This window comes from Rhipicephalus microplus, chromosome X (assembly GCF_043290135.1).
Source record: "Rhipicephalus microplus isolate Deutch F79 chromosome X, USDA_Rmic, whole genome shotgun sequence".
Classification (NCBI taxonomy): Eukaryota; Metazoa; Arthropoda; class Arachnida; order Ixodida; family Ixodidae; genus Rhipicephalus; species Rhipicephalus microplus.
In genome coordinates this window covers 458,162,295-458,184,909 of record NC_134710.1, presented here as the reverse complement: position 1 = coordinate 458,184,909, position 22,615 = coordinate 458,162,295, and the positions used below count along the sequence as shown (strand labels likewise).

General features: G+C 43.4%; 1 protein-coding gene across 4 annotated transcripts; it reads right to left on the bottom strand.

Annotated features, from left to right (window-relative positions):
- Positions 1–4,864: 4,864 nt before the first annotated feature.
- On the bottom strand, positions 4,865–19,424 carry LOC142776653 (uncharacterized). 4 transcript variants are annotated; one of them, XM_075880660.1, is made up of 5 exons: positions 15,884–19,424; positions 10,880–10,942; positions 8,635–8,723; positions 5,312–5,471; positions 4,865–5,214 (listed from the first exon to the last, which is right to left on the bottom strand). In XM_075880660.1, exons 4-5 carry the CDS (start codon positions 5,412–5,414, stop codon positions 4,952–4,954), a joined length of 366 nt encoding a protein of 121 aa, XP_075736775.1. In that variant the 5' UTR covers positions 5,415–5,471; positions 8,635–8,723; positions 10,880–10,942; positions 15,884–19,424; the 3' UTR covers positions 4,865–4,951. The 4 variants fall into 4 exon arrangements, with proteins under 4 accessions (XP_075736775.1, XP_075736774.1, XP_075736772.1 ...); XM_075880659.1 differs by having other exon boundaries at positions 8,498–8,723; positions 15,884–19,423; XM_075880657.1 differs by having other exon boundaries at positions 5,312–8,723.
- Positions 19,425–22,615: the final 3,191 nt, after the last annotated feature.

Sequence of the window (22,615 nt, the reverse complement as noted above, 5' to 3'; positions counted from 1 at the left end):
GGAGGTTATCTGATTGGTGGCTAAAGTCAAGGCACGATTGAAAATTAAACCCTCCACTTCAAAGTACCCGTCCAACTTTACTATTTAAAGGGGAAAAAATCTAGTGGTTAGTTCACTAAGCATTACGGCTAGGTGACGTTAGCCGCCGCCCGATCTAAAGGGTACGGCCACATCCATCCATCTATCCAGCCAAGAATATGCTCTCTGGCTTGTTGCTCCAGGCCTAGTCAGGTAGATTTTCTGGCCTCACCGTTGAATTGTTTGCTCGGGTTGTGGCTTGCAAACATTGCGGTTTTGGGCTTCGTATCATCTTGTTCCGTCATCATGTCCTCCAAGTGGAGGACATGTCGCACTGTGAGGAGGGAGTACGACAAGGCGCTGATAGAATGAGCTATCAGTCTTACCAGGCAGGCGGTTGAGAGCGCACCGAGGCAGCTGACGCACACCAGCACTATCCGCTTCCTGTATAATACAGGCTAGAAAATTATAGAAACACAGAGCAGAAATCAACTCTTGTGCCTCTCTCAGGCACTCACAAGGTGGAACCTGCTTCGAACACTGAGGACTGAGCTAAGCAACACCATGCATGACGATAAATCATGGTCTCCTATTGCAGTAATGGTTAAGGCAGGCGTGCAACTTAAACCATTGTCACGCAAGATGAATTCACAACACCATCGAAGTGAACCCAAGGCACGTGCTGATTATTAAGTACGGTACTAGCGCTAAATTCATGCAGACGTTTAGTTGGTGCTGCAGTAGGCCTAGTTGAAGGAATGGCCACAGCTACTGCTGTGATGGAGAGCGGGCTCATTAACATCTTCATGTAGATTAAAACGGCTTACCCCGAAATGGCTGGGAGTGTCACGCTATCCCTAGCAGTGGCACATGCAGTTGCATATTTAACGATTACAGAAATGGCGTACCGATTTCCAAAGCACCTATCAATACTTCCGTCAAGGCGTAGCACCAAACACTTTATCACACATTTCGGGAAACATTCCTTTTTCTCCCAATCTGGTGGCTAGGCATGACTACGCCCAAGAATAAGCATGTTATTATGTATGTCGGAGGTATTTTCATCTGATCCCTGAAAAATTATTTCCCTAAACCCATGGAAAAAAAAGAAAATGGAATTCGCACCTGTCTTCACATTGCACCCCATCACAGGAATGGGATCAGATTGGCCTGGCGCTCAATACTCCCTTACGCTTAATCAGAGCTCGGTCTGACACCAGCTCCAGACAAAACCATTTATAATCTCCTGTCTGGCACATCTGTTTTACTCTGCTCTCTCTCAACCAGAGTGCACCATGTACCTGTGGTTCGCCCCTGGTGGATCTTTTTCACTGTTTGTGAATTGCACACAAAGCCCTTACTGGTAGATCCTATTCCCAATTCTTCACTATTCTCACGGGAGGCCACTCTTTGGGCAGCTTACATCACGACATGTGCGTGTCATGATGTCAGTGCCGTCTTTTTCAGAGTCGGCGCCGTCTTTTCTTTCTCTTTTGCTCCTTCCCTGTCCTGTGTTTCTGGTGTTGCGCTGCAAACAAGTGAAGATGTTAAAGAACACCAGATGTTCAAAATTTGCTTCTCATTAATATATCGTGGTTTTGGGAATTAAAACCCCAGATATATTGAAAGAAGATGCATGAAAAGGGAAGGATGATATTGGAAACTGGCAAAAAAGGGATGACAGACTTCTTAGGCTATGCTGCCATTGAGATTTTCAGCTGTTCACGCAATTCTCACACGTGGCTTTGATGGAGCTATGCACATATCACACAAGCATGCTGACTGTACAGTTAGTGTAACTGCAACCTTCATGTACCCAGCCTTCATGTACCCTCTATGACATTTCAGAACATCTGAGTCAGTGTTAGCATCAAGTTATGTTCTTCATGCTGGGGAACCAGTGTGATAAGTTACCATTTCTACAGAATGAAGCCCTGTCTACCTGGAACAAGCTGCAAGATATATAACTAAACGGCCCTTTTCAGGGCCAATCAATCTCTGTCCGGCTTGGATGCACCAACTGATTCCCTTTATCATCAACCCTCAATAAAACTAGCAAATGTTTGTACATGTGCAAGCAGTGTCATTCAATATCTTAGGAAATGCTTGTGAAGCAATTTCAAGAAGAATCGTTTTTCTTATCTCATAGTGAGGCATTAGGAACACCTTATTCACACCAAATGCCATTATTCAATGAGAGGAACAAGAGAAATATTTCACTAGGAACTATGAAGCAAATAAAAAAACAAATGTTTTCAGATACTGCAAGATCATTTCATAAAAAAGCTCGGATGTTGCTATGTGTGGCCACATTTAATCTGTGCAAGCATCGTGTGGTTACAAAATTCTGCACCAAACATAGGTTCAGCTTTCTGGAATAGACCGCGCTGCACAAGCTAGCTCAGTGCATGCACTTCTGTACCCTGCCAGAAAATATTTTTACCACCAGTATGTTGTAACGTGAAGTGAAATGGTGATTGCATACTAGGGTGTGTCCTGCAGGACCCCAATAAAGTTGTTTCACTTGATCGGTTGGTGTGCTGTAAGCAGAACATTTGCAAGAAAAATCGTATAGTTTGGAGGAGGACTTAAGCAAGGAAAGGTGTAGATAAAACACTGGATTCACTGGCATTATCCTCACCAAGTATAACATTGTTTTTCTGGTGAAGCTTTGTGTCTGAACAGCGAGCAGGATAAGCTGGTAAAAACATGCAAAATGGGAAGTCTAGCACAGCAATCTGTGCAGTACTGCTCATTTCATGGAGCATTAATTTCACAGGCTTTGCTCATTGTTAGCGTTAAGCCTATATTATGTCCACTGCAGGGTGGAAGCCCAATCAATGTTCCCTGTCCTGTATGAGCCAATTTCATATTATGGCTGATAATTTCTCGATCTCATTGGAAGTAATCACCTGCCACCCTCTGCTACATTTCATGTGTCCTAATATAAATTAATTGACATTACTGACCTGTCATCCATCTTTTTTTCTCATTCCCAACTAATGCATTCATTTTTGATAAACTCTGCTTTCTTCCCATGTCTTAATATTATGCTAGCCTTTTTTCATTTTTCTGAAACATTATCTTTGCTCAGAAGCTAGAAGTTATCAGAAAGAACATAACGACATTCTACCTCCTGAGCATATGGCATCATCAATACAAAAATATAATAAAAGTGAGAAAACATCCTATCTATATAAGAGGCCCTAAAATACTGCAGGAGGCAACAAATAAACTGGTATTTATATAAAGGAAGTGACAAAAACTTTGACTACTGTCACTTATTCTGATTCTTGGGACATCTTTTTAGTACATCATAACACATATTTACACATTTACACAATTTACACAGAGGAATTGCCACCACGTGCATTGAGGCCACCCTTCAGAAGTCATGTGAGCACAAGGATGAGGTAAGCCTTAAAAACCAGATTAAAAGACTAAAGGATGCTGGATATCCCAACAGAACCATCACACCCGTGTGCTAAACCCTCCTGCAGAAAGTCAAGTTAAGCAAAACAGGACCAAAATAAAAACAGAATGACCAAAGATCTTTGCATGCTATACCGTACGTACATAAGGTGTTTCACAACATAAAGAAAATAGCGAGCCGATATGATTTTATCTTGTTACTTGCCATCCCTTGCAAGTTTTCAAAAGTGTGTGTACTAAAAAGCAACAGGAATAGCCATTATTTCACCATTCGTCACGGGAATAGGTATACTGAATGCCAATATAATGTTGTGTATGAGATACTATTGACACGTGGAAACGTAAACATAAGACAAACTGGGCAATGCCCAAATGTTTGAGCAAGACAGCATGCTTAAAATGTTAAGAATGGCTATGGTAGTCGCATGGCCATACACTGTAATGAATGTAAGTGCAGTTCTATGTTTCATAAAACACTGTTTTTGAAAAAAGCAAGAACAAGAAATGAAAGAGAGACTGTGAAAGCATTTTCTTGTCAGGAAGGCCATGGATCAGTCCCAGGCAGCACGCCGCCGTTGGACCAATCTTGGACCAACATCGGCTAACATCGGCACCGACGTCGGGCCGACGTCGGAAGTGCAACTTCTTCCAATGTCGGGCCGACGTTCAAGCCAATGATGGGCCGACGTTTTGCCGATGTTTTAGCCAGTATGCAACCAACATTGGGCCGACGAAGGCCCATCCTATTGCCAACAAAGCTGCCAATGTTCGGCCAACATTGGGCCATATTTCAGCCAATCACAAGCCATTTTTACGCCGATGTTTGCTGCACGACGAATATTGGCTACGGATGTACGACCGACATTGGACCAATCCAGGGCCACATTGCAGCCAATCAAATGCCGTTATTACACCGATGTTTCCTGCACAACGAATATTGGCTACTGATTGGCTTGCCATTATGTAACCATTATTAGTGGGGAATTTTTCTTACCGGAAGATTTAAACTATGCCTCGATGACCCGCTCGTGTAGCTTTGCAGCCCCATATACTTGGGGCAACAGAAAATTGAATGCTGAGAACTGAAAGCAGTTACTCGATCTATTTCATCTTTTATACCTCATTCCCTTTGCTAACACTAGAAGTGTAGTTTATTTTTTTACCAATCCATCTTTTGCAATAGCAAGTGCTTTATTTGGTACTGGTATTTGGTACAGCAGATCGAAAAAAGTCGTTAGGAAGTAAATGCTGACAGCGTATGTCCCCCACTTGCAATCCCCACATATGTCCCCCACATTATAATCGAGAATATTCATACAGTTTAGAGCATTTTTTTGTAACTAAAACATGGTGATGGTGCTTTCGAATCAGCATAAGCTAGCCGAACAGTGCACCACCGACAGTCTGCAGACCATTTATTCTTTGTTTTTTTTTATTTATTTGGTACAACAAAAAATGTATACATTGAAAAATATATATACACAACTAAAAAAGGCCCGCTCTACTGCAGGTCAGGTTGCGTTGGGGGCACAGTGGCAGTGGTGCTGTCAAGGCGCTGGCTGCTGTGGCTGGGCAGGAAGCCAGCTGCCGCGAGCAGCCGATAATCTGCACTCTGAGAGTGGGAATCATCGGGCTGCTCCACAACAAATGCTTCTCTGAAGCGCCGCTTCCTGCCCCCACAGCGATCACCAGACCCTGGCAGCCACCTCTTAATAAAGTTGAGGGCCTCCACCTGGTCGCACCCTGCTTTTTGGCAGATGACATCTGCATACAAGAACAGAAATACCATAGTACACATGAAGCACTGCAGTACAGAGAATACACAAGGGTACACACACATAAAACAATGAACAAGTCTAACCTGTCACTAATCTACAGAGCCTCAGGTTCACAAAGGCCCTTTTCCCTTTTCTGCCATGAAGGCTGTACAGCACTTGCACGTCATGTGCCAATACAGCCTTCATGGCATTCACAGCAATTTCTCGGAGGCCACGTCCCCCAATCTGCAGGAGGTGCTTGCGCTGTAAAAAAATGCAAGAAGCATAGATGGGGTAAACGCAACAGCACATCGAAATGTTTTCATTATAAAAATCTGCAAGAAGAGGACACTGAAAACAACAACTTGAATTTTTGGGCATCACAACATTTCATTGTTTTTTTACGCTAACTTCAACTCACTTGACCTAAAATGGTTTCCACATCAGCCCTCTCACACTCAGTGTGAGAACCTTTCAGAGTCCTTCTCTGATATGCAGTTTCGCTGTTATGAAATCAAATACAACACTGTTATAACCCTTAATAAATATTGATTCTAGCTATGAAATAGTATAATTACTTTGTACAGTGCTCAAATTCCAATACACGTTTCTTCGAGGTTACTATGTCTTTGCCTGAATGTTGACCAGGAGTAGCTTCTACAGGTGAAAAACGATAAAATATGTGGAATTCAAATAGAAGCTTGGACATGTTTTTAATCAATGCATTGTAAGCAGAGCACAACAAGATAAATGAACATGATCAAGGCGTACTAAGAGGCAACCTTAGAGCGACCAAATCTTGGTCATAGATGAAACTGATAGAAAAATAAAGGTCGCACTAGATGGTCGCACCATTTGCTGTTTATATTTTTCTGTGATAGCCAACAAAGAGGCATGTCGCTATAGAAATCTCATCACAATAAACAAAGGTGCATTTTTCTTAACCCTGCGAAATTGGGTGCATGTTAGATTTTTAAAAAAGTAAGAAATCGGCTAACACAAGGCAGGATGAACTGTAGCTCAAAGTAGAGAGAGCCGCAGCGGACACGAAATAGGGTGATAAATGAACAAAATTACTGAATGTCTGTTTTAAGCAGGCTATTGCTAGTCACTGCCCATCTAACACACGATGCCGCCTACATCGTCTGCTAGCTTAGGATAGTTCACTCGGACTTCACAGACTATAGTAAATACAGTCGAATCTCATTAATTCCAACACACTTAATTCGAACTGACGCTGTGGTCCTATAAAAGCTATACCGCGCTCCGAAAATGCTCTCAGTACCCCGCCCAATCATGGGGTAGCACTTCAGACACCTCATCGCTGTGCTTGAAGAAGAAAATGAAGAAAAGGAAAGAAAAGACTGCGGTGGAATGTTTGCCAAATGCCAATCTGCGACATTCCTGTGCCACGCTTCGGCTTTTTCCGTCCCTGCCACGTAGAGACCCTTTTCCTCTTAACACTGCGCACGAAGAGAAAGAGGGGAAAAAAAGCTGTCGCAGAGAGTTGGCTCTCTCTCATACCGATCTGCAATGCGCCGGTGTCACGCTTCCCTGTTTTTCGTTCCTGCTATGTAGAGACTCTTCTCCTATCAACACCGCGCATGAAGAGAAAAAAAAAAAAAAAGCTGCCGCGGAGTGTTTCTCTCTCGAATGCCGATCTGCTTTTCTCCAGGTGGAGACGCTCTTCCTTTCTCATCATGTGCTGGCCACGCTCCGGCTGCAGCGCAGATGGTAACAGTGGAAACACAGTTGTCTTCGAAGAGTGTCAGTACTGGACATTGCCGCGCGCAACTTCTTTTGCCAGGAGAATACTGAAGCCGAAGTACAAATGCTTTGCAAACTGCACGCAAAACTTGTTGACTCGTTGGCCTTCGTACAGACATGTATTGACTACTTTAATTAATGACGGATGTCCTGCAATTTGTGAATTAAACTTCTCCATGCACATGCATCACTGCATGGTGAGCCCTCCGCTCGTATACCGTATTTATTCGATTCTACCGCGCCCTCGATTGTAACGCGCGCCCGGTTTCCACAAAAAAAAAAAAAAAAAAAAAAACCTAAGACATCGGTTGCAACGCGCACCCTTTTTTCTCGTTGGCCCGCTTGATCACACCACTCGAGAAAACAACTCTTTTTGAGAGCGTCTTCCGTTTAAATATGAAGTACGGGGGAAGCTTATGCCTATCTGACGTGCAACGGAGCATTGCTGTCACTCTAGTTTTACCGTGGCCCGATGTCAGTACACGAACTTGCTTCGCCCCCTTCTCCTAGACGGTTGTGGTGCCAGGCATGTCGAAGTAAAAAGGCGTGTGATCGGCATTCCCGATTTGCCCAAGCAGGTAGCCGTTGTTGTGCCGCAAGTTTAGGAGGAACCTCTGAAGACTCTGAAGCTTTTCTTCGTACTCCTCCGTCAACTTCCGGCATATGCCCGTTCGCCTTCGGAGGGAAAAGCCTTTTCTCTTCATAAAGTTCGTTAGTCAGCACCTGCTCGCTTTAAAATGGCTCTGCATTAGCCCTTTTTCTAAGGCTAACTGCATAGCCTGCACTTGGAGCAGTTCTGTCGTCACGGGCCACTGTGCCGCTCACTGCTTAATCACATACTCGCCGAGCAGCTCTTCAATTTGTGGAAACCGACCCTGCTGTGGTCCACTGAAGCCTTTGCGTGAATCTGTGCTGTCGACAATATTCTGCTTTTGTTTCCGCCAGTCCCGCACACACGTTTCGGGAACTCCGAATGACCGCGATGCGGCCCGATTTCTGTCCGTTCCGGCACACGCGACGACTTTTCTTTTAGAAGCAGCATTGTGGTGCACTCGTCGAGTTTTTGGAGTCGGCATGCGTCGATGCTTATGTACTACAAGATGACGAACTTCTCAGCACACGTATGAAGTGCCGCGCATGGGAAACACATAGGCAGAAATGACCGACGCGCCATGCCGACGCACGTAGGCAGCGGCCATTTTGTAAGTGGCGATGGCAATAGAATGACCATATTCATTTTTTTTTTCATACTCGATTCTAACGCACATGCGATTTATGAACTCTCTTAACCGGAAAAAAGGTGTGTGTTTGATTCAAGTAATTACGGTAACTTTCATTATTTTGAACTTCTTTTAATTTGAACAAATTTTCTGGCCTCTTTGAATACAAATTATTCATATTCGACTGTAGTACAGTGGCTCATGAGATAACCTGACTAGTTTGTTTCCCGAAACACAGTATCTTAAAGCAGTACTAAATTACTGCATGTTACATAGGCATATTAAAAATCAAGAAATATACACCAAAGCCGCAGCCACAGCTTTACTCTGCACAGCTGCCTCCACTTCTCCAATTGTACCAGCAGGCAGCTGGGGAAGGTCAGAAGGTCAGAAGGGCGCTGTGCTGGCTGGGCGTGCTGAGGCACGGACAAGAGCCGTACCTAGTGCTTCAGCTGTCGCACCTCCTGCAGAACATCTCTTTGTTGCTGCCGGATGCCAAGTTGGATCCGCCCGATCCGTAGCAACAGAGCTGAAACATACAAGAGTACATACCATATTTACTCGCACAATTTGCATCCTCACATAATTTGCTCACCAGTATAATTAGCCAGCCTGCTTTACTAAAAGAAACTTTTTGCTCGCATACTTTGCCCTCCCCAACCAGCCCGAGCCACCTTGCCAGCACACACACAGACACATTTGACTTCATGATGCTCTGGTCAGGCACATCTCTTGTCGAGCAGGCGAGTGCAGTCTTACACAAAATGGACTGAGTGCAAGGTCCCTTCTTCCATGAACTTTTATGCTTTCCCTAGAATATCGAACTTGAAAACCGAAACCTGTTTATGTGTAGTCCGAAATGCCTAAAGGTTTGCCTCCTATCTTCCCACCTCTTCCACGGCAAGAATGTATTCCCGAGACACAGCACAGATGTTGAACGCGTGCAAGGACCTGTCACATCAACTAGATGAGGCAGGTTTTCGCACTCATTTTCTTTTTTTTTTCGGTTTCGCCATCTGGCCATTGCGTTTTTACCGTTCCTTGTGATAGGCTACAATAATTATATACGAGGCAGATTGCTGTTATAAAGCTTACCGAAGAAAACTGAAACCGTGCTACCGCTAAGCACATCAGCGTGGAGTTCTTCGACATGCAATATTCAGTATGGGAGCCCGCAGAAGAGTGCGTTGAATAAGACTTAGCATAGAAGCTTGGGTGTGTTGGTTAAATATCGGAGGGAACACAACGCAATAGAAGACTGGGACAAGGAATGGACACACACACACATGAAGGGCGACACACACAGCACTGTGTTGGCATCGCGCTTCCTTGTCTGCATCTTACTTTGCGTTGGGTTCCCGACATTTATAGGAGAGTACTTATGTTCTCTGGTATAACCCTGTCGTGAGAACTGGTTTTTATGAGCAATGTTCGGAAGAACTTCAAGAAAATGGGGGCATTTGAACAGGCTTAGCAAACAAATGACAATCGGCTTTGAGACAGCTGTGACAGCGCCTGCAACATATATTCCCAGTTGGGCTTTTAGGCCAGCGATTCCTACTAGCTTCGCACATAACCGAATCGACAAAAAAAGTACACATAATATGCGAGTATATACCGCATTTGACTCTGTAGCTTTGATGAACCAGGCAGATACACAAATTTATCCAAAACTCCATTGATTTTGTTGCAAAATTATTCAACAAACAAATTGCGATTTTATCCATGTTACTATACGATTGTGGCACTTTACCATTGCAGCTTTCCAGGAGGCACACATAGTGCAGCGTTAGTTCACCACTCGCAGTTAATTGTATGCAGTAGGTTGCTCACAGCAACTGACTGCATGCAATGGTGAACATCTTGCATGCTTGCACCGCTGTTTCAGCATGCTGGCTGCTTCCCATACGCCTATCAATTGATGTTCACAAAATTGGGAAGATGAAGAAAGACTACACAGTGCCCTCTGGCCTCCCTATACTTCAAACCTCCAGCCAACAAACAAACAAAAGAAACAGAAGTATGCAAATGAACATTATTCCTAATGCAGCTGGAATGGAGTGTAGTTTTCACCAATTCTGTGTGTCAAGTCAATATGGAGTGAGTTAACTCCATAAAGTAGCTTTCCTCATAACAGTGTTCACTCTATTGTAACACAAGGAGTGACTTCATAGCATCTAGAAGGAAAAATAGAATCTTCAGTATTTGACTGAAATGTGAGGCTCTACCTTAAAGCAACAATAATCTGGAAAAAGAGCTCATTACATTCGAAAAAAAAGAGGTAGCACAATTGATCCCCTCTACAAGAGACACTGATGTAACAGACAAACGGGGATAAGAGGCACCAGTGTGCAGGCTGACATTTGGCCCATCATGCATCAGGCACTCCGTAGATGCGCCTGTGCAGCCGGGAGCCCTGCAGTCAAGCATGCTGAGCAAGACTGTTGACCACTGTACAATGACACATTGCCACAAATTTTCAAAACTTCATTTCACAGACTTCTGCAAAAGCTTCTTACACTCTTGCATAATTTTTGCACAAGCTTCTCTCATTCTTGCGTGATTTTCGTCAGAACATATAAGTGTTGGAAGTTGTATGTCCCCAAAAACTTGCACAATACAAATAGCATACATTAAAGTCTATCACTTAATACGTGCATAGTGTAACAATGAAAGGAAACTCACGCATGGTTTGCTCCGAGCCTTCCCCCTGCGGTGCCTCCTTGTGCCTTGGAGAGCACTGTACAGCTAGAGCAAAGTACCATCAATACAGTGTTAATGGCAGGTTAACAAGACAACAAAACTAAACCCCATATTCATAAACGCTCCCCGACTCGACTTTCACCCTTCACTTGACAGAGTTGAGCACTGTGCCGCTGCTCGTTTGAAAGCGACGCTGCGCTACTCGAGAATCACAGCAGATTATTGCTGACATGCAGCGACTTTCTCTGCTTAGAGACGGCGCTCCCATCAGCCATCTCAAGTGAAGGTGAAGCGTTGAGTGGAGGGACGTTCTAGAATACGGGGGTAAGATTGGTTGCAAGAACACTACAATAGACACACTTAATTTTTACTTTCATCTATATTGTACAGCCACACACATTCTGCATCCTTATAATGCAACATATACATACAGGCTTATAAAGTAAACACTGTAGGCTGCTCAAATAACACCTACACAAAAAATTACCCAAACGTGGCCATGCGCAAAGTAGTTTTATTTGAAACTCACAAAACTTGTGCGGTGATGGAGAATAAATAAGACAGGTTACGCTTGGAAGCACATGAGACCTTCGCAGCTTTCATAAAGTACAAAAGACAATATGGCGTATGTGTGTGTGTATGTACGCATGAAGCTTCAGCCTTTACATACGGTTTCTTGAAAGAATTGACTATGAATTTTATGGCACCTGTGTCCTTCAGCGCAATTGAAAGCCTGCTGATCAGTGTGTGTAATTGTGGAATAGTTACATGGAAAATGGCGTGAAACACCTAAAATCAAATTTTTCTAGCTAGGAAAAATGCAGCTGTGTATACACAACACATGCTGCAAACAGTGGGAGGTGACCACAACAGTGATTTGAGTGTAAGCGGCAGTATTCCGCATTCATGCACCCCGCCATTTTCAACTGTTGCCCAAAAGCAGCACCACTTCAGCGTGCTACTTTTTTTTTTACATCATAAACAGCACGGAATACAGCCAGGATGAAAACAACATATGCAATTAAATTTTGAGCATTATTTATGGTGCGCATGATTGATTGATTGATATGTGGGGTTTAACGTCCCAAAACCACTATATGATTATGAGAGACGCCGTAGTGGAGGGCTCCGGAAATTTAGACCAGCTGGGGTTCTTTAACGTGCACCTAAATCTGAGCACACGGGCCTACAACATTTCCGCCTCCATCGGAAATGCAGCCGCCGCAGCCGGGATTCGAACCCGCGCCCTGCGGGTCAGCAGCCGAGTACCTTAGCCACTAGACCACCGCGGCGAGGATGGTGCGCATGAAAAAAAAAAAATAGGCCTTTGTACAACGACGAATTCATAATTTGCCTTCACGGACCTTCTGTTAGGCTGCACCACATACAGATTTTTCGTGGCTTTCAAAAGAGATTTGAAAAAAAATAATAACCGTGTTTACTCTCGTCATGAGCGCACTCACTAAGTCACCCTCATTTCAGTCGCCAAAATTTTGAATTTTTTTTTCTTCCACATATTAAACACACACCCTACGTTCATCCGCTGCAGTCCCACGGGCTCCCCCCCCTTGCCGCCTTCGCTCGCTGCCACGTGCCATTTTATTTTTGTTTCTATTTGTTCACGGCACGTCCCCTGTCTTTTTTAATTATCTGTTGTAACATATGTGGCATTATCTTGTTCCCGAGGTGCCACAGGTGCTCTGCTATGTAGATGCACCATTAAACTAGTATTTTTGATCAACTGTGCATTTCTGATGTTTACCTTGCAAGTACGTGAAACTGGCATGCTTCTTAATCTACGATACACATGTGGCTTGTCTCACTTTGAAGGAAAAGTTAGCATACAATGGTGTAAATGCTTAGAAATTGAAATATTGAGGCAGCAGCACACCGGAGATGATCATATGGTAAAGAAACGAGTGCTGCCTTATTACTGGCAAGTTGTCACTTATATGTACAAATAAATTTTGCGAGCTAAAAAAAGTACAAAAGCACAGCGAGGCTATGATGTGGTTCAACCTGTGGATTCGCTTCATTTATCACGCCATATGATGAAGCTTCCTTTGGTAAAACTGCCCAGATAAAAAAAGTTTGCTGTCCAATACAGCAACTATACAAAGTGTGCACGTGGATCTCGCAGCGCCTTTTCGTCACTTCTGAAATGCGCCACCAACATGCCTGGGCACCAACCGAATCTATCGCCTACAACTGCCATGTTGTCTTCTAGTGCTTGCACCCGTTTAGTTTTGCCTCACGATGCAAGTTTGAGAAATTATGAGCTGCTAGTGAGGCAAGTTGATTTAGTAGTCCACGCAGAGGGAGCAGAGCTTAGGATGTTTCTTCGCTGAAAGTTATAACCTAAAATTGAGAACGCACATTCCGAATTTCCTAAAAGTACCAGCGTATTTGGCTGGTGCAGATTAACAAAAGCTACTTGAAGAAACTTTGCAATATTTGCATCTTCAGGTGACACTTCATTACGGGTAAGTGCCAAAGCCAAGTATTTACCTGCAAACAGATATAGCTTACCAAGATACTGTACATACCAACTTGTCCGCAGTTAAAATGATGATGGCGAGAAAGGCGGTTAAAATCGTGATGGCGATCGCGGAGATTTGGTATTGCATTGAAACAAACTCTAAAGAATGGGAAACAATATTTGTTCACTTTGAAGTATAGCCGATCGGTTCAAGTTGGGCGTCAGGATTTTTTTTAATTAGTCAATTAATTCTATACACGGTCTCTATCATGTTCAGTGACTCCACTGTACATTAGCGTACAACAAAAGCAAAATACAAAGTGAAAAGTGTGTTAAAGCATACGCGAAAAATAAAGTGATGGCTGGCATTACCGCGGCACACACTACGCAAAGTCGCTATCTGCCTTGTATGATATTTTCCTCAACGATTTCCACAAATTGCAATCAAAGAGGCTCAAGCTCAACATCAGCATTGTTTAAAACACTTGGGGGGGGGGGGGGCATTGCTACTTTGGTGGCGTAGGCCGTGACAATATATTCATAATATTATATCTCTTGTAAACTTGCCTAGCTCTGCACAACTAGTTTTCGATGGAAGCTGCTGCGCTTCGCACATCCACTCTTAAAATTGCGGCTCGAGAGATTTTGAGCTTTCACTTGTTTTTGGGCCAGGCAATTTGTAGTGAAAGCAAGATAATAGGCCCTCATAGGTTGTGCCGGGCAGCCGGTACACGCCGTGGCTGGTGTATGTGTCGCACATCTTGATTATCTGGTCTTGTATCGAGTGAACGAGCGAGGCCTTCCTAATCCAATGAGCTCGTTAAAGTAAGACAACAAAAAACCACAATCCTTCCACATCGTTCACAGCAACAGATGACGAGCCCCCAACAAACCGCACTGCAGCACGTGAACTGCCGTAGGTACCCAGGGAGTTACCCGGGCATGGCGGGAGAGGGCGACAACGGCAGAAGTGACATCACAAGAACACTATGTATACTTTTTTCCCATTTTTAAACTTCGTGCACTGTTCTGTCACAATTTATTGCTCAGAAGAGTTGTATTTTGAAAAGGGCACTAATTCATAAGCCCAATGGTTTAAGGATGGGTGCATTTAGGGGGCCCATTCTACGTTTTACTTATGCCCTTCAAGAACTTGCTTACGGGGCCAAAGTCCTGTTTCAGAAAGAACACGCTAGTGCGTGGCCAGCAGTCCGTCAAGCATTAGTGCTGGTGAGATTTGGAAATGCAGCGCATGAGCATCCTCATCTGCTACTTCTCTGCTCATGCTCTCGGGGCTTACTTGCGAGGCACGGTCCTTCGCACTTTTCATTTTCACACTGTAAATCAACTGATACCAACTCTGCCTTCCATTATTTAATAAACCAAGATTTCATGGTCACGAGGACGAGCTTAAAATGTTTGCTACATCAGACCTGAACAGCATTTTGAGTCATCGAAACTTGCTAGTTGCAGCGAGCATTATGCAAAAAATATGATGTGCTTTACAGTGACAACTTGCAAAACACTGCAGCAACGATTAAAATCATGCATTTTTTGTGCTCACAGGAAATCCCTGAAGCAGGAGGCACTGGGCTAGATAAACTGCGCAGCTAAAATACGGATGCGCTTTCCAATGCTGTCATACGTACAGGCGGAGAAATGGCAGACAAAACTGGGCGCACCCCGATTCTATGCGCATGCGTCCCATTGACAAGCCTCGCTGCCAGTTAGCACCACATGGCTCACTGTTTATGAGCTCGCTTGTTTCCTGTAACAGTGGACCATACGGTACACCTATTTAAAAACGAGAATAGAATGTATATACTGCAGCATCTGATGAAGCCATGATGATATGTTGCTGATGAAATCTGGAACTCTAGTTAGTACCCTTATTGTTAACCAGCCAACCGACTAGCAAAAAGATTTGCGACTGAAATGATGGCATCTACACCTGCCCTTAAAGGGACACTGAACAAAGTTTTTGCCGCCGAGATTTTCAGCCAAAGTGAAAGATTGGGCCATGAAATTCATAGACAATAATAATTTCAAGCAGAAACTACGAAAAAATACTGAATTCAATGAGCCTTTTACAAAATGCCGCGTCTAGCTCTTAGACACGGCGTTTTCTAAAAGGTCGCGACATTTATTTTTCAAGTTTTTTTTTGTTATTCAAGACAAATCTACGGTGCATTGTTCACAGAAAACAAAATTGCCTCGGTAAGATTTTTTTGCGAGCAGCTTACTAATTTTAAGGCAGGCGCGTTGATTCGTGAACTGAAGGATGCGAGTGATCGATCTTGCCTGCTAGTGGCTAGGCGACAAAGGTTTACCTCATGTCCTGGTGTAGCTAAGTCACGCAAATGGAGCAGAAAATGTGCATTATCATTTATTTCACCTAAATATCACACGTATGTGACTTATTGCCAGTGACAGGTGATCAGGATGAAGTCGACAAGTTGCAAATCTGAACAAGAATTCACTCGAATGAAAAACCAACCTATACTCACGTGCACGGTGGAGTCGAACACGTCGTCCGTCAATGTTGTCACTGATGCCCGAAGGAAAAGAGAAGACGACAAGCGACGGGGTCGTCTCTTTCTATAAAGTCGGCGGTACTGCCAGAACGGCCAACACAAAAGGCATCGGGTTGACATTCCTCAATCTGGGCATCAGTCGCTCCACCCGGGCATGCAGCTGCTACTAGTTCTACTACTATCCTCTTCCCGACATTGCAGTGTTGCTGCCATACTCGCGAACCTTTTTAAATTAAAGCACGCAATCATGTATTATCGTGCGCCATACTAAACTTAAAAACAGTGCGCCGGTACATGAGATCACGAAGCGCGGTCCACGCCATCACAAGAGCAATTAGAGAAATGAAACAAAGAAAACAAAAATGTATAAAATATTTTGTCTCAATACGATCCGCAATCCAGTTTCCTGCAGCGGCTTTTGCCTCTGTATGAACGGCCAAGCCAGTGCCAAGCCAAGCTTGCGTCCCTGATCAGCTGTTTGTTTCCATCGAGAATTCAACAGTAAACTAGCAATTTGTTTAGATGATATTGCTAAAGGGCTTGAAATTGAATATTTCTTTACGTACTACTGCTGTACTTTTCCTCTCTGTTTCCTGATCACAGTGATGAGATTGAGGAGGTTACAGTTTAGAAAACAGCAAGTGCAGCTCAAGCATTGCTAGTATCGCTGTTTCGGTAATAAAATGTTACAAAGATTTTGCCCCGTGACCTGCTTGCCGTGTTCGAGCACCCAGTAGAAATTTACGGTGCCGCGTTTGAAAGAGTTGAATAAAATTGCAATATTACGAAAGGAAGACTCTGAAGCAACATCGCATTTTATCAGGCCTACACCTCCCACACCTAGACGAGTAAAACTCGTCGATATTATCTTGCAAAGCTGTGTATAATATTTAAAACACATTCTTTAGCCCACGGTGAATTGTTCTCTCGTGTGGCTTCTCCATTTGGTACTGTCATGTTAACTTACAAAGGTAACTTTCCATATTTAGTCTCTTTAGATGTTGCAAAAGCTTGACACGTGGTGTGTATGCCATACTGATAATTCTCCTCGTAACCTGGGTCCGCCTCTTTAAACAGCGTCGCATTTTATTGTTCGCAATTGTGTTTGTTTTATACTGTAAGCCAGCTGTGTGATTTCATCAATATTCACGAGTGTTCCCTGACTATACAAACACGTGCGTCTTATTTGGTGCGGTGCACGTTTGTGTGTAGCAAAAAATGTCATTTCGTCAGCGCATGTCTGCATACACTTGCATGCCCTGCAGTACGTGTACGTAATTAATGCAGTAAGAACTGCAATGCATAGCCTTGCATGGGACATATATTCCATGCACCCTCAGAGAAATGTTGTTTGTTATGAGCCTACTGTTTATCATTACATTTTTTTTTTCGTTAAAGTTTCATCTCCATATAAAGCAGCTGTATACGGGCACGGGCTTCAGCAGCTTCCTCGTTGTTCCATATTAGATAAAAACACCAAGCCTACCCGAATCAATGATCTGTTTGCTATCATTACTGTTATGTGTTCTACGATGTACACAAGGACAGTAGTATACAAAAAATAGGGAGGGGATTGAATGCCCTGCCTGCATGGCTGCGCCGTTTCACAAGATCAGGCGCTGCGCTGTGAAGCTTCCTACCGGCCTGCAGAAATTCAAGGGAGCGTACGATAGCGTGGTTCAAGAGGACTTGTGGGGAATACTAGACACACTGGGTGTAAAAGATGAAGTCACTAATCGTTTAAAGGAAATCTATAAAACTAACAAGGTAGTTAAAAAGTGGGAAAAACATGTAACTAAGCCCACAGTGGTGAAACGTGGACTTAGGCAGGCGTGCCCACTGTCACCCTTCTTATTCATGATGTACCTACAAGGATTAGAGGCCAAATTAGAGGCAAGTGGACTTGGCTTCAACCTCTCTTTAGTCAAACAAGGAAAACTCATTGATCAGGCACTACCAGCATTAATCTACGCAGATGATATAGTGCTAATGGCCGACAACAAGAAAGATTTGCAGAGGTTGATGGACATCTGCGGTAATGAGGGAGATAGGTCAGATTTTAGATTCAGTTAGGAAAAATCAGTAGTCATGATTTTTAATGATAACAAAGGTAGTGAGCTTAGAATACAGGAAGTCACGCTGGAGATAACAGATAAATACAAATAACTGGGCATATGGATAAGCAATGGGACCGAGTACCTGAGGGAACACGAAATATGCGTGACGACTAAAGATAACAGGAATGCAGCAGTGATGAAAAATAGGGCACTGGGGAATTACAATAGGTATAATGTTGTGAGAGGAATATGGAAAGGGGTCATGGTTCCTGGGCTGAAGTTCGGCAACGCGGTCTTGTGCATGAGGTCAGAAGTTCAAGCAAGATTAGAAATTAGGCAACGTGAAATAGGTAGGCTTGCTTTAGGAGCCCACGGGAATACACCAAACCAGGGAGTACAAGGTGATATGGGATGGACATCATTTGATGGCAGGGAAGCTAACAGCAAGATAAAATTTGAGAAGCGATTGAGAGAAATGGGGGAGGAGCGTTGGGCTATGAAGGTTTTCAGCTACTTGTACATGAAGAATGTCGATACAAAATGGAGGAAGCGAACCAGGAAATTGACTGGTAAATACTTAGAAAACAGCAGGTGGCCAAACCAGAAAGAACTATCGGTTAAAAAGGAACTGCAGGAAACGGAGACTGACATGTGGAGAATTGGCATGATTAAGAAGTCCGCACAAGAGATCTATCGAACTTTTAAGCAGGAAATTGCCAAAGAAAGGATCTATGATAATACTCAGGGTAGTTCTATACTGTTTGAGGCCAGGACGGGAGTATTGCGAACCAAGACATATCGGGCCAAATACGAAGAGGTAGACACAGTATGCAGTGCGTGTGAAGAGGAAGAAGAAACTGCCGAACACTTGACAATGCTCTGTAAAGGGCTTCACCTTATAGTTTAAGATGATGGCGCAGAGTTTTTCAAAGCACTGGTGTTTAGGGACAGGGAGGGCAAAATAGACTTTAAGCGGGTAGACTTAACTAGAAGGAGGTCATCTAATTGGTGGCTAAAGTCAAGGCACGATTGAAAATTAAACCCTTCACTTCAAAGTACCCGTCCAACTTTACTATTTAAAGGGGGAAAAAAATCTAGTGGTTAGTTCACTAAGCATTACGGCTAGGTGGCGTTTGCCGCCGCCCTATCTAAAGGGTACAGCCACATCTATCCATCTATCCAGCCAAGAATATGCTCTCTGGCCTCTGGCTTGTTGCTCCAGGCCTAGTCAGGTAGATTTTCTGGCCTCGCCGTTGAATTGTTTGCTCGGGTTGTGGCTTGCAAACATTGCGGTTTTGGGCTTCGTATCATCTTGTTCCGTCATCATGTCCTCCAAGTGGAGGACATGTCGCAGTGTGAGGAGGGAGTACGAGAAGACGCTGATAGAATGAGCTATCAGTCTTACCAGGCAGGCGGTTGAGAGCACACCGAGGCAGCTGACGCACACCAGCACTATCCGCTTCCTGTATAATACAGGCTAGAAAATTATAGAAACACAGAGCAGAAATCAACTCTTGTGCCTCTCTCAGGCACTCACAAGGTGGAACCTGCTTCGAACACTGAGGACTGAGCTAAGCAACACCATGCATGACGATAAATCATGGTCTCCTATTGCAGTAATGGTTAAGGCAGGCGTGCAACTTAAACCATTGTCACGCAAGATGAATTCACAACACCATCGAAGTGAACCCAAGGCACGTGCTGATTATTATGTACGGTACTAGTGCTAAATTCATGCAGACATTTAGTTGGCGCTGCAGTAGGCCTAGTTGAAGGAATGGCCACAGCTACCGCTGTGATGGAGAACGGGCTCATTAACATCTTCATGTAGATTAAAACGGCTTACCCCGAAATGGCTGGGAGTGTCACGCTATCCCTAGCAGTGGCACATGCAGTTGCATATTTTACGATTACAGAAATGGCGTACCGGTTTCCAAAGCACCTATCAATACTTCCGTCAAGGCGTAGCACCAAACACTTTATCGCACATTTTGGGAAACATTCCTTTTTCTCCCCATCTGGTGGCTAGGCATGACTACGCCCAGGAATAAGCATGTTAGTATGTATGTCGGAGGTATTTCCATCTGATCCCTGAAAAATTATTTCCCTAAACCCATGGAAAAAAAAGAAAATGGAATTCGCACCTGTCATCACATTGCACCCCATCACAGGAATGGGATCAGATTGGCCTGGCGCTCAATACTCCCTTACGCTTAATCAGAGCTCGGTCTGGCACCAGCTTCAGACAAAACCATTTATAATCTCCTGTCTGGCACATCTGTTTTACTCTGCTCTCTCTCAACCAGAGTGCACCATGTACCTGTGGTTCACCCCTGGTGGATCTTTTTCACTGTTTGTGAATTGCACACAAAGCCCTTACTGGTAGATCCTATTCCCAATTCTTCACTATTCTCACGGGAGGCCACTCTTTGGGCAGCTTACATCACGACATGTGCGTGCCATGATCTTAGTGCCGTCTTTTTCAGAGTCGGCGTTGTCTTTTCTTTCTCTTTTGCTCCTTCCCTGTACTGTGTTTCTGGTGTTGTGCTGCAAACAAGTGAAGATAGTAAAGAACACCAGATGTTCAAAATTTCCTTCTCATTAATATATCGTGGTTTTGGGAATTAAAACCCCAGATATATAGAAAGAAGATGCATGAAAATGGAAGGATGATATTGGAAACTGGCAAAAAAGGGATGACAGACTTCTTAAGCTATGCTGCCATTGAGATTTTCAGCTGTTCACGCAATTCTCACACGTGGCTTTGATGCAGCTATGCACATATCACACAAGCATGCTGACTGTACAGTTAGTATAACTGCAACCTTCATGTACCTAGCCTTCATGTACCCTCTATGACATTTCAGAACATCTGAGTCAGTGTTAGCTTCAAGTTATGTTCTTCATGCTGGGGAACCAGCGTGATGAGTTACCATTTCTACAGAATGAAGCCCTGTCTACCTGGAACAAGCTGCAAGATATATAACTAAACGGCCCTTTTCAGGGCCAGTCAATCTCTGTCTGGCTTGGATGCACCAACTGATTCCCTTTACCATCAACCCTCAATAAAACTAGCAAATGTTTGTACATGTGCAAGCAGTGTCATTCAATATCTTAGGAAATGCTTGTGAAGCAATTTCAAGGAGAATCGTATTTCTGATCTCATAATGAGGCATTAGGAACACCTTAGTCACACCAAATGCCATTATTCAATGAGAGGAACAAGAGAAATATTTCACTGGGGCCTATGAACTAAACAAACAAACAAATGTTTTCAAATACTGCGAGATTATTTCATAAAAAAGCTCAGAAGTTGCTATGTGTGGCCACATTTAATCTATACAAGCATCGTGTGGTTACAAAATTCTGTACCAAACATAGGTTCAGCTTTCTGGAATAGACCGCGCTGCACAAGCTAGCTCAGTGCATGCACTTCTGTACCCTGCCAGAGAATATATTTACCACCAGTATGTTGTAACCTGAAGTGAAATGGTGATTGCATACTAGGGCGCGTCCTGCAGGACCCCAATAAAGTTGTTTCACTTGATCGGTTGGTGTGCTGTAAGCAGAACATTTCCAAGAAAAATCGTATAGTTTGGAGGAAGACTTAAGCAAGGAAAGGTGTAGATAAAACACTGGATTCACTGGCATTATCCTCACCAAGTATAACATTGTTTTTCTGGTGAAGCTTTGTGTCTGAACAGCGAGCAGGATAAGCTGGTAAAAACATGCAAAATGGGAAGTCTAGCACAGCAATCTGTGCAGTACTGCTCATTTCATGGAGCATTAATTTCACAGGATTTGCTCATTGTTAGCATTAAGCTTATATTATGTCCACTGCAGGGTGGAAGCCCAATCAATGTTCCCTGTCCTGTATGAGCCAATTTCATATTATGGCTGATAATTTCTAGATCTCATTGGAACTAATCACCTGCCAGCCTCTGCTACATTTCATGTGTCCTAATATAAATTAATTGACATTACTGACCTGTCATCCATCTTTTTTTCTCATTCCCAACTAATACATTCATTTTTTGATAAACTCTGCTTTCTTCCCATGTCTTAATATTATGCTAGCCTTTTTTCATTTTTCTGAAACATTATCTTTGCTCAGAAGCAAGAAGTTATCAGAAAGAACATAATGACACTCTACCTCCTGAGCATATGGCATCATCAATACAAAAATGTATGAAAGTGAGAAAACATCCTATATATATAAGAGGCCCTAAAATACTGCAGGAGGCAACAAATAAACTGGTATTTGTATAAAGGCAGTGACAAAAACTTTGACTACTGTCACTTATTCTGATTCTTGGGACATCTTTTTTAGTACATCATAACACATAATTACACAATTACACAATTTACACAGAGGAATTGCCACCACGTGCATGGAGGCCACCCTTCAGAAGTCATGTGAGCACAAGGATGAGGTAAGCCTTAAAAACCAGATTAAAAGACTAAAGGATGCTGGATATCCCAACAGCACCATCACACCCGTGTGCTAAACCCTCCTGCAGAAAGTCAAGTTAAACAAAACAGGACCAAAATAAAAACAGAATGACCAAAGATCTTTGCATGCTATACTGTACGTACATAAGGTGTTTCACAATATAAATAAAATAGCGAGCCGACATGATTTTATCTC